The following is a 12,654-nucleotide window of genomic DNA, read 5'->3' as shown; positions in this document are numbered from 1 at the left end:
CAATTCTATCTGGAGATGTTAAACGAAGTTTCTTTTCCTTCTCTTGAATTCTTCGATTTCAACATATTTTGAATCTACTACGCTTTATCATAATGTGTCGTGTCTTACCGAAACGTTAGAAATAATTTAAAAAACTCGTTTTCAAAACAATAATTTTTAAGTTTTATACTTATGCATACACACCTAGTTATTTATTCTCATTTACTAATTGTAAGTTGTATATGAATTATATATAATACCTATATATGTATATTAGGTGTACAAATTAATTCTCGGCTCCAAAATTTAATAAGCGACGGCATCTATTCAAATTTTAATTTTTTCCCACCGTAGGGTAACATTAAAGCACCGTCCTTACGATTTTAAATGAGGTATAATATTTGGAAGTGTTCCTGATATAACATCAAAAAACGGCAGCGAAAACAATGTTATTCAAAAAACATTTTAATCACTGCTTGCTTTTCGTCTTCCAACTGAAGAAAAATGCTGCATGGGCTAAGGAAATGATTTGTTGCACTTTAGGTGGAAATGCTGTGTCTTATAGTACGTGTAAAAAGTTGTTCTAAAGGTTTAAGGATGGAAATTTTAATCTTCAAAAAAAACCATTCCTTTTCAGTAGCGAGATTCGACAGTTGCCTGAGAGGTAGCGGAAATATGTAACAAGTTATGGGTATCGTTTCGGGGGTTAGTAAATTGTACGTTTTGCAAAAACGGCTGAGAATTAATTTGTACACCTTATAAAAATGAGCATATATAATCTATATTAAACTTTTATATAATTATGATACAGAATGAACACATTCGTTTCTATTACATTATAGTCAAAACACGTTACTACAAGGAAAGAAAAATTACAGAAAAATGATCGTACTTTTCATTACAAACGAGATGCGAATGACGTTTATAGAAGAATTTATCGGATAAAGAAGGAACAATTTCAATTTGTACCACAACATTTAAAATGAAGATGTTAATTTTTATCATATAACCTAGTAAAAATTTTAATTTTTTGTAAAATAGGGTTTTTTAAGTTACGTAGAAGGAAAATTGGTAGATGTGTTGGAACTAAATCGGAAAGAAACTAATAGTAAGAAATTTTAATGTGCTACCGGAAACTTTTACCATACGGTCTGTTAGAGTCGGCGTCATAAAACCCGTACGGACGCGAACAAGGCATTTGTCGCTTACTGCCCGCCTGTACCGGATATTAATAACGCTTACTATATTTTGATTTCTTGTTTTTTTTTTTAAGACGAGAATATAACATGTGTAGCGAACAATGCAGTGAGTAATTGTCGAAGCGATCCTACAAAAAATGCATTAGTATACATTTTTTGTTTTTCATTATTTTTGTTTGTTTAATGGTATAGTACTATGCACGCAGATGCTGAGTGTCATATGGCTTTGTATTGTGCTTCTGTGTTATAGTTTCAAATAAAAAATTTGTTTATTATTTCATTCACTCCCCTTTAATCTCAATTTCTTTCACTTTTTCCCCATGCTGCAAGTATCAAATGGTGCAAATAAATTGTTAAACATTGATTTTATTTGAAACTAATAAATATGAAAACGTTCTGAAGAAAATTATTACCTCGAGGTTGAAATACCCATAAACCTCACAATAAGGAATCGAAAAACGTCAAAATCGATTAATTAATAAATTAATCAATAAGAAAAGTAAAAATGAAATGAGCGACGAAAAATTCACGATTAAGTAAAAATTTTTTGACATTCAATAAAATTATACTAGGTGTCGGTAAAGAAGTTTTACTGCAAAGCATAAGAGACTTTACTGTGGCAGTAGAGTTATTCTATCTTGGTCATTACCAACCATTTTTATCATTCTTTTGCAAGGGCTAAAGGCCACTCTACAATGCAACGGAATACCTAACACGGAACATATAAGCGGCGTGATATTCAATTGTATATTTACATAATTCCATTGGATCTTGCAATCAAGAAGGAGAAAATCGTTTTAAAAACCGAGCGTTTACTAAGTCTCTACGATTTTGGCTACGTCTCGGACATAGCAACGATACGGAAACGGTTGCTAGGTTCGTTAAGGATTTCACGGAGCACGTAACGTGATGAGTAACATCGAGCATGCCCCGTTCCGTAATCCGTAACGGTTTACGTGAAAAAAATAATTGCACCGCCAATATTTTCATACGTGAAATGTCATTACCTGACACCTGTTATTATCTGTCAATATATAAATATTTTAAAAAATGTGTATGCGTTTATTCATATAGACAAGTAAATCATTACTTCATTTTTAAAGTCACGATGACTTTTATCGTAGAGAAATTTGATTTCTCTAACGATATTGATAATGACCTCGTCTATAGAGTTGGTAATGACAGGTAACAGGTAATGACATTTCACGCATGGAAATATTTACGGGGCAATTGTTTTTTTTTTTACGTAAGCCGTTACGGTGCACGGAACGGGTCATACTCGATGCTACTCATCACGTTACGTGCTCCGTGAAATCCTTAACCACCCTAGCAACTTCCGTATCGTTGCTATGTCCGAGACGTAGCCAAATTCGTAGAGACTTAGTAAACGCACGGTTTTAAAACCGATTTTCGCCTTCTTAATTGGAGGATCCAATGGAATTGGGTAAATATACAATTGAATATCGCGCCACTTATGTGTTTCATGTTACGTATCCTGTTGCATTGTAGAATGGCCTTAACAACACTTTTTGGTATGGTAGGTAATCGCATTCTCATTATCGAAAAGCATAGTAATTTTTCGCTGATTTTCTGTTGAAGAATCGACAGATTTTTGTGTCCATGTACGTTTTCCGCTCGCTTTTTACATCTGTTTCATTCTGTAATACACATTCGACAATTTCATGTAAACCAGAAAAAGTTAATTTTGTGTCCAATCAATGTATTACCATTATTTTTGATAATATAATAATAAATATTCATATTATATGTTTAGATGCTATATATCCATTATCATATATGAATGATGTATTTCAGACATAATTTTTCTTCTGAACTTCCCTGATATTCGTAATCTTTGCCCTAAAAATTCTCGTAAGGTTTTCGAATAGGCATTTAAATATCAGCGTTTTCTGGAAAATGTTCTGTTATGAACATCACTATACACAGAAGGATATGTCGACGGACCCTTCAACCAATTGTCAAAAAGTGTTGAGTGTCTATTTATAATTTGTCTTCTGTGGATGATTAATTAATTACTGAGATTCTAATCGCTGTTATGTAGGGCGTTGTCGTTTCACTATTGCTGCATATAGTATTTCAAGAGAAATTGAGGAATCAAGTGCAGTTACGCAATGCTGAGCACATATCTTTATGAGAAACGAGGAAATACGTTAAAGCATGATAGTGGGAAGGTTGCGACGTTACAAGCACATTAGCCGCCATAACATACGACTATAGGAGGTATGAGGCATGATGTGCTTTACGAGCCACCCGCTCTCCCCTCTGCCAACCCGACAGGAAAGATTGCTCGAGCGTAAAATCAATTACCTCCCTCCATCTTTCTCTGTTATTCTCTAGCTCTCTATCATCCTTTTTCGTCCTCTTGCACCCCAGTCACGCAGCTCTTTTTTTTTTGGAGAACGGAACGCGTACACCTAGATATCCAACTCGTGCTCGCTACGGCGCGCACTGGCGGACGTGAACACGCATAAACTTACAATAAAATGGACTCTTACTGAGGCAACATCCACTTAACAAGGAGAGCTGCCCTTTACGAGACCTCCTCAAGTAGGTGGAGCTCCTTCTTGCATACGCCTCCCTTCTACTCCTCTTTTAGCATCAAGCATACATCTTGAATTAACCGATTCTCAAACTACGTATCTGTCAATTGCAACCAGTATTGTACTGTCCAATAATCTTCATTTTTAATTTACTCTCTCTCCTTCCTCTCTTTCCCCCCTCTCTTTCTCTCTCTTTTTCTGTCCTCTTTGATATGCATCCCAAATCACTTTCTTTATTCTGGCCTCTCAAGCTTTATTAGGTAAAATATACCATTTTCTTGTCTTAGGCCTCATACGAGCTTTGTCGATTTGGTTATAGAATCGAGCTTCTCATTATACAGCAAGTAGCCAGAATTGTGAAACAAAAAGTTTACGTAGTGATATGACTCCGCCCCCACATTGTGAGTCCTCATATTCGATCTCTACGCCTCTAGTATCTACATTTACGCCACTCTACACCACGTGCTTCTCTTGCTCTAGCGGTGCAACTTTTGTCTAAGGAGGAAGCCTTCTTTTCATTGGATAGAAGGTCGTTCCAGTCAAAATATATATCCAACAAGGGAACTGATCGGCCAATCGGAGCAGCGTTCTCTTCTTCCAAGCAGTGGGGATGAAAGAAGCGTGGGGATATGGGGATACTTACCTGGCAGTAACGGAGAGGCTCTGATCGCGAAAACTTGGTAAATCATCTTTAAAGAAGTTGCTATAAAAGACAATTACTCTCGGGAGTGTTCAATCAAGTTTAAAAATTTTATTTAAAACACATTCGCAATACTATGTTTTACTTCCATGTCATTTGAATTAATGTTGTGCTGACAGGTCATCGTGAATAGTGCGCAGGATCATTAGTGTTTTTATATTTTCATGTGATATGAGAGCTGATTGGTGAATATTTCATCCAGTTTTTTCGCGATATCCTTCTGACCTCTCTCATCTTTCTCAACGTGTCCTGCAGGTAAAGTGACTGAGCAAAGTCATCTCATACAGAATGCCGTAGTCGATACACATTCTGACACCGCCCGACGGTCTCGATCCTTATCATTGATGGAAACCCATGCAACATCGAAGAAAATTACATTCGGGAAGATGCGCCCAAATCACATAAGAAGAAGGTAGTAAAGAGACAGAGACAAAGCCAGTGAAGGTGAACGGGAACAAGAAAAGTGGCTCTGCGTGGATTGTCCGTAGAAACTAATGATGCCGCGTCCGTCGCGTGACACATATGGAGACCAAAAACCACCATATTCATACATCTCTTTGACCGCGATGGCAATCTGGTCCTCTAGAGACAAGATGTTACCATTAGCAGAAATTTATAAATTTATCGCTGACAGGTTTCCTTATTATCGTAAGGATACGCGGCGGTGGCAAAACTCCCTGCGTCACAATCTATCCTTCAACGACTGTTTCATTAAGGTTTGTTTTCTAATGATCTTTATAAATTTGCTCGTTGCATATAGATATGAATTTTCTTGGTTTTTCAATTATTAATTCCTCATCCGCACTTCTTATTCCGTATTCCTTATCCCTAACCATCCACTATAATGATATTCACCCTGGCATGTCGAAGTCTGAAAGCAGATCCTAGTACTTATAATCAGTATGGCTGTCGGCTATCGCTTCTACCACGAGAAACCGTATCTGTGCTGTCAAAAATGTCAGTTGCAGGAACGAAGGCATGATTTTTAGAGAAAATATCTGACGGTTACAGGTACCGCGAGGGCCACATAGACCAGGCAAAGGTGCCTACTGGGCGTTGCACCCTGCAGCCCTGTCCATGTTCGAAAATGGCAGCCTCTTACGTCGACGGAAACGTTTCAAGCTACATAAACCTGACAAGGAGTTGCTCAAGTCAGAATTGCAAGCTCTTGCATCAGTTATGCCACCACCTCCCCCACATCATGGAGATACCGTTAGTACGAGCGTTGGATCAGCAGCAGCTGCAGCTGCTGCGGTCGTGGGCTTCACCGGAAGTGGAGGAAGTGCTGGACTCAACGCAGCAAATCTGCATCGGCTCAGAGAAGATTTACTCAGATGGGAGATGCAGGAGAAACAAATAATGGTTGCGGCGGCATCCTCATCAAGCGTAGCTACGGTGACAGTGACACCGACAGCGACGGCAGCGGTGACAGCGGCCGCAGCAGCTGCAGCAGCCGCTGCGGGCTTAGGGTTCGAATCAACAGCAGCGGTAGCTGCTGCGGAGATCGCTTCCGGGTACTATCTCCTCTCACCAGAAGCGAGGCAAAGGCTTGGAGGAGGATCACTCTCTGATGGTGCAGAACCACCAGCTTCCACGGACTATGATACGAGTGCATTGCTTCGCTCAGGAAGTTGGGGTTTCTCGAGCGGATTTAACACGTCACCGTACGTACACCAGCTTCCGGCATACTTGCATCATCGACAGAATTCTCTGTCTGTGGATATCTCATTAGGGGAGCATCGACTCTGCGGACCGCGACTTCTTCCTGAACGCGAGACCAGTACGACGCCCACTACTGGCTCTTCGATCATACCCATAGATGGCACGGAAATCTACATTGAAGACTCCACAGGATCACGAACACCTCGAAACTCTCCAAAGCATGATGTCACCTCTGCAGCCGCTGGTACTATGCCTACAACTACCACTACTACTACTACTACTACTACTACAGCTAGTATCACCTCCATTAATACTAACGTTGGTAGTTCCACGACGAATCTCACACTCTCAAAAAGAAGAACAAAGAGACCATTCACTATCGAAAATATCATCGCTCCCGACGATGATGTACTCAGCGTCGAAGTAGAGGATGTAAGGAGAGGCACCGAGGGCGGAACTATGATGAGGAGGGCAACGACGCTTCTTGTACCACGACCTCTCTACGCCGGTTATCCCGTTTCATTAGGAACGACGGGCCTTCGTAGGCCACCCTATGGTGCTACCACCTGAGTACCTTTTGTCGGTCATGGACTACCTGCAATACTTCCAAATAATCTCCCTTGGAGGAGAATAGGATGTCAAGATGCATAATGAGACTATATATAAGATGAAGTTGAAGACTTCTGTGAGAAAAACTATTGTGAATTTCATATTAATTGAAAACCTATTGACTCACCCAAAAATATGATTAAGCGTAGTGATTTCAGTGCTCAGCAATTATTGACCACCGCAATGTGCAATTACATAAGTCTTTAGCCGCATGTTTCTTGCGATAGTGGTGCGAATTGTGAAATAGAGCCACGAAATCCCAGCATTTATTACAATTAGACTTACGTATAGCTAAAAGTAAAATGCCTCAAGAAATAAATTATTGTATATAGATTGGAAATACAAGTAATACGTACAGAAGGAAATGTAAATCTAATACGTAAATTGGTACAATCGTATAGGACATTTGAGTAGCTAACAAAATTGATAGTCCAACATTTTCGACAGTGCATCGAAGCAATAAGAATATTTAATCAGTAATCACGATAAAATAATGTAGCTCATTGAACTCCAAATATTTTGGGATCAGATTTTCGATCGCATTTGCTCAGTCCTTCAATTCTTTCATTCGCTGATTTCCTCTTTTTCCACTGTATTTGTCTGCTTCCCCTATTATTAGTTAACCTGTGATATTTCTTTTTCTCGTCGATGTAATGGCGTTATCATAATTTCTTAAGGTAGCTTTACTACATCTGGCATGTTGGAGATTAAAAGTCGCATAATGGTAACAGAATGAAAGGAAGAAAAATTTAATTATATGTATAGCTAACAGAAATATTGGTAAAATATGTATTTCAGTATAATGAAAACCGACTAAAATCTGCTAGAAATGAGTAGACCCAAGTGGAACCAAGAAATATCCACTCCACCTGTCGTTAGGTTGCCGCAAAGCATACAGTGCCTTTTAATGCTATTGTAGAGTTGATTTACAGTTGGCTATTGTTGCGGGGAATTGGAACGACCCTCTCAAGCCTGGATCTTGGCCTCAAGCCGAGAACCAAACGATTTGCCCTGCCACCTTTCCCTCGACTCTTTGCTCCTGGCTCTTCTTGCCTTTCCAGTGGAAAGCCGTTGCTTTGATCTCCGACCAAAAAGTAACACAAATCATCATTAGTCCTCTCGCGTATCATTTGTTTGATAGGCCTACTCTTTTAGATGTTAGGTTGATTTCTGATGTTTTTTCGAGCGCTTCCCCATACGAGAAGATGGAAAGTAAATGAAAATGTGTACCATGTAAATAGAAGTAGTAATGGGTTGGTGCAATACGGTAAGTTATGCAAGTCTAGATTTAAAATATCTAACGAAAAAATTATATATTCTCAAAAGATTAAAACAGTTCTCTGAAAATATATTGCTAACTGATATCGTCAAAGAGTCTCGTCTTATCCCATTGGTTGATATTAACTATTATCGCCTAACCTTTTATTGTCTCGTATGATAAATACTGCTAATACTATGACAGGAACAAGAAGGTGTTCCCACTTTGATGAAAATAAATCAAGAGTATAACTATAAATACAACTATCTCTATAAGAATATTCCGTCCACCCAGATCCTATTCTTGTTGGCTCTCTTTGTATATAATTTGTATGTATATATGTGTGTATATGTACGTGCTCGAGGCGGTACTCGAATGAATCTCTACACTGACTTAAGGCATAGTATTCCTGAGAAAACTATACAAGATAAGTCGCTATGTCTTTGTCGTTTGGGCAGTTACGAATTCTAGGAAAGCGGCCTCATTGCCAAGCTACTCCGAAGCTATGAATTGTGGGTGTACTTTCTGTGCCTTCATGTCCCCTTATGGGCCTTCACGGCGGTCACTGCGTTTGTCAATTAAATGGGAAAATGTGTTGATTTCACGCATCATCCAGAATTACGTGGACAATACAGATTGTTTAAAGGGGCTTTGTTGTGAGCTGTCCCGTGTTCTCTTCTTAATGGAACTCAGGATCAGAAGGTGAATGAATACGAAGACCAATAGTCAAAACTTTCAAAATCTTTTCTCCTGCACGAGTGAAATCGTATTTTAGTACACTCAAGACTTCTTTTGAAAAATCATTGATAAAATTATCTATAACCCAGATAGGCTTGATTTTTATTTACATTAAAAGGGATAAAAGGACTGACTATTTTATGTGCAAAAAATCTGTTTTGTTGGGCTCTTAAGAGGTGAAGGTATCCTCCACCTTCCCCTTTCTTTAAATAGACCTCAGTATAATCTTTATTCGTTTCAGTAGCTTTGATCAAATGAATATAACATTTACTTTGAAGATTTTTTATTTTGTATAGTTAAAAAATTATGGCAAGAAATTGAATTCGATTCAATGGGTACGGCTGGACATGTATTCTTACGTATTTTAGATTTGTTAAGAGCATGCGCTTGCTGAAAATTATTCGGCATTATGAAGATATTTTCTTGAAAGCTTTTATAAACAAGTTTATAAGAGATCTACAAGCTGTTTCTAATTTATTTCATAGATTAGTAAAGTTTGAATATGTTATTAGTGCTACGCGAATGCAAAAGGAACTACTTACTGACAAGCTATTGAAGTGTTCGCTGAACGCTTCCACCTATAAATATCATACTTGAAATTTTTATATTTAGAAAAACATTGTCGAAAAACTGATTTCCTGTGCAATTTTGTGTGTGTAAAATAAAATTGTAGTTTTAACATGATAAGGCTCCAGCTCAACACATATGGCTAAAAATACATGGACACTGTTAAATATAAAAATCAAAAATAAATAGATAGGACGTGGCAGATCTATTTTGTGGCTACCTTGGTCATTGGATTTAATGCTATTAAATTTTGTATTGTGATTACGTAAAATATAAACAGATGATTATATAGAGGAGAACATGAAAACATGGAAACAAGAATTCCTTACTGCATGTGCTTGAAACAATTTTCATGAAGGTTTACGAAATGTTTAGAAGTTTACGGACACCATTCTGAACATTTAATAAAATGATTTTCAACCTATAACACGTTAATCTTGGCATATTTTTCGTTGCCGCCTTTAAGTTCCGCTTGTGAAAAATATTCCATGTCATAACTATAACTATGCAAGATAAAAAAATGTTTAAAGTAAATGTTACCAAATTTTATGAAAGCTATCCAAAAAATTAAATATTTATACACCAGTTCATTTAACAAATAAGACTGGTCTTCCTTCTTCTCCCTAGGAGCCCACAAGAACAAATTTTTTATACATCAAATAGTAAGTCACTTTGGCCCATTTAATGTAAAGAAAAAACAAATCGATATGTCCAATGATTTCGAAGAAAACAGCATGTAACATTTTATTTGTTCCATCTTGTATAATATCAATCTTTCGTATCACGAAAATAAATTTAAAAGTCCTTTTTTCTAGATACCACAGTATGCAACACAGATACCACAGTATTTTTGTTTACCTCGAAAGAGAATGGTGTAATTATAAAACAGGGACTCTGCCATAGTAAACATTGCTACTTGTGACTCTTCTTAGAGTAACGAACTTCCATAGTAGGAACGAGAGCAAGTGCTCTACGGCTCGATATTGCTTCGTAATAATTTAGTATGTATGTCGCACTAGGCTACTCATATGAAAGTCCAGGCTCCTATCTCTTTTCAGATAATACATGACGATGAGCGGATGCTCACTTTAGGAATTGCCAAAGCGACCCAACGGTTACTATATAAACAGACATAAAATCGAAAAGGTATTGCAAGCTTCAGAGAGCTTACAAATGTTGACCGATAGAAATTCCTCGAATCATGAATTTCCTGCGGGCTCCTGTTCGACAAAGAGCGGGCGAGGTGCCAAGCGAATCCAAAACTGGTGATTCAGCGGATGTGGAAAATAAAAGGTACGAAAACGCAATCAAAGAATGAGTTGCGTGTCTTTGCTTTCAATGAGAACGAGTCGCTGCGAGAGGTAGCTGCTATTGTACTGGTAGTCTACAATGCATAAATGAATTATACCCTCATTCTACCTATCCCCGAGAACCCTTCCTCCGCACATTGGTTCTTTTGCCTGTACCATTACCCCTACTTCGCCTCAGAATAACATGAAAGTTATACTTTGAGCTTCGACCCTTGTTAAGTCTTTGCTGCGAGTAAATGGCCGTACGGCATAATGGCGTAACTAATAGTGCAAATACCGAGTTTGTTGAATAATCAGTACCAGCGAATAGAAATGAGATAATTGAAAATTTATTGGTAAAACTTCTAATCTTGAATAGTTTATATTGGGTGTCTTTACTGTGTAAAAAGTCGTATCGAAATTGTTGCACCATTGTTCGGGAGTCAGAATGCAAAGCAGTTACTAATGTGGCTGATTCTCACCCTTTGTCATAAATATGTTATTAGTATTATTTTTGCTGTTATTATTATACTCTTAGTATTACATTGTGTATGGGTGTCTTTAAATAACCTTACTAACGGGATACAACAATATTCCGGAGGCATCACAGGAGACGAAAGTGATCTTCGTTTTAGGTACAAGCGCTTAGTTTTTAAAATGAAGATATTTCAAGAAAGAAATAAAGATTTCAAAAAAGTAGAGCACCTTCGATTTTAGTTTTCTTTCTTTCGTCTTGTTTCTCGGTGGCATCGACGAGACTGAAGTCAGCAGCAGCTGTTTACAACAGTTGATTAACTACAAGTTCAACATGTTTTATCGACAGTTTGCAAATGATGCAATCTTTAGCACATTAGACAGGTTTTGAATTAAAAACTTGTTTCAAAAACTTCAAAGTACCATGTGAAAGCCGTGACGTTGCACGCAGATTATGCAAACACTTTCCAAAATTTTAGAGCAGTGAGCTCACGCGTCTGAGATTTCTCGTGTGTATAGCCTGTGCAGGTTGCGAATAAAATCTCATTTTTTATGTGTCTCATATACGGTAAATTAATGCGAATGATCAATTGTAGATCAAAAATGGATCTTTTCTTGTAACTGTCTTACGACCGATGTGGTAAACGTCAATCTAAGATCTGCTGCAGGTGACTTTAAAAATTGGAATAAGTACTCGAAGATCTTATGCAGATCTGTGATTAATCTCTCCTTAAAATGGCATAAGTGTGTTTAATTGACCCTACTTTCAAATAAAATGGAGGTTATTTTCGTGATCTGAAATGCTTCTGCGACACTGCTCTACCCCATTAGTAAAGCAATTTAGGGATACCCTGTATGTTAGACGGCATGACAACTAATCTTAATATTGTTGCTTTAGTGTCACAACGTTACGAATTTGAGAGAAATAATTTTGCTATAAAGACTGGTTAAAAATGAAAGAAGTGTTGGAGAAAAAGAGATGGAAAGATGAAAGGCATCCGCATCTTCAGTAAGGTAGTCGAGGTTCTCTACATTAGGATTGGCAGCGATTGCCAGTCAGTCACTAATACCAGCTCTAACCACACTACTAACACCAGGAACATCACTAGCACCAATATCATAAGCATCATCAGTGACGCAAGGTTTGCCGTCACTGCCACTACTGCCGCCAGAGTGTCTGGTCATCAACACCCAAGTCGAGTTTATCTCGAGTTCGACGAGGAGGTCGACGCGAGAGATGAGAAAAAGGACGGACAGCTTCCCCTTTCAAGCCATCAGCGTATAATCCTCGGCCCCCCGGCTACAGCTACAGGTAGGGCCGCACCTATACCTGTATGCATTTACCTATACGCTCGTGCAGCAATAACATGGGATAGCTAGTCCCGACTGATGGATGGAATTCTTGACTGAGATGCTGGTGCAAAACCAAAGTAGGAAAAAGTAGCTGGTTGTAGAGAACATGGTTAACGCTATTGTTATGCCTATTGCTGCGTTTTAGATTATACAGAATCTTTTAGAAAATTTGAAATGGAACAGGTTGCTAAATCATTAGTTAATCTAGGTAGGCAGAATATTGGCATGTCTTTGCTATAATTAATGATATCATATAATATAAATA

General features: G+C 38.0%; 1 protein-coding gene across 2 annotated transcripts; it reads left to right on the top strand.

Moving 5' to 3' along the window:
• The first annotated feature begins 4,400 nt into the window (after window positions 1-4,400).
• LOC107266056 (forkhead box protein E1) lies at window positions 4,401-7,070 on the top strand. Of its 2 annotated transcripts, none has more exons than XM_015736174.2 (3): window positions 4,401-4,624; window positions 4,695-5,155; window positions 5,451-7,070. In XM_015736174.2, the coding sequence occupies exons 2-3, from the start codon at window positions 4,934-4,936 to the stop codon at window positions 6,669-6,671; spliced, it is 1,443 nt and encodes a 480-aa protein (XP_015591660.1). In that variant the 5' UTR covers window positions 4,401-4,624; window positions 4,695-4,933; the 3' UTR covers window positions 6,672-7,070. The 2 variants fall into 2 exon arrangements, with proteins under 2 accessions (XP_015591660.1, XP_024939117.1); XM_025083349.1 differs by having other exon boundaries at window positions 4,401-5,155; window positions 5,451-6,345; window positions 6,428-6,666.
• The last annotated feature ends 5,584 nt before the right edge of the window (window positions 7,071-12,654 follow it).

This window comes from Cephus cinctus, unplaced genomic scaffold (assembly GCF_000341935.2).
Source record: "Cephus cinctus unplaced genomic scaffold, Ccin1 Ccin1_scaffold0282, whole genome shotgun sequence".
Classification (NCBI taxonomy): domain Eukaryota; kingdom Metazoa; phylum Arthropoda; class Insecta; order Hymenoptera; family Cephidae; genus Cephus; species Cephus cinctus.
This window is presented reverse-complemented; position numbering and strand designations above follow the sequence as displayed.

Excerpts from the sequence above, each read along its gene's own strand:
- LOC107266056 (XM_015736174.2), top strand. The coding sequence starts at position 4,934 with ATGATGCCGCGTCCGTCGCGTGACACATATGGAGACCAAAAACCACCA. Across the intron at positions 5,156-5,450 it reads TCAACGACTGTTTCATTAAG|GTACCGCGAGGGCCACATAG; the intron begins GTTTGTTTTCTA and ends TGACGGTTACAG.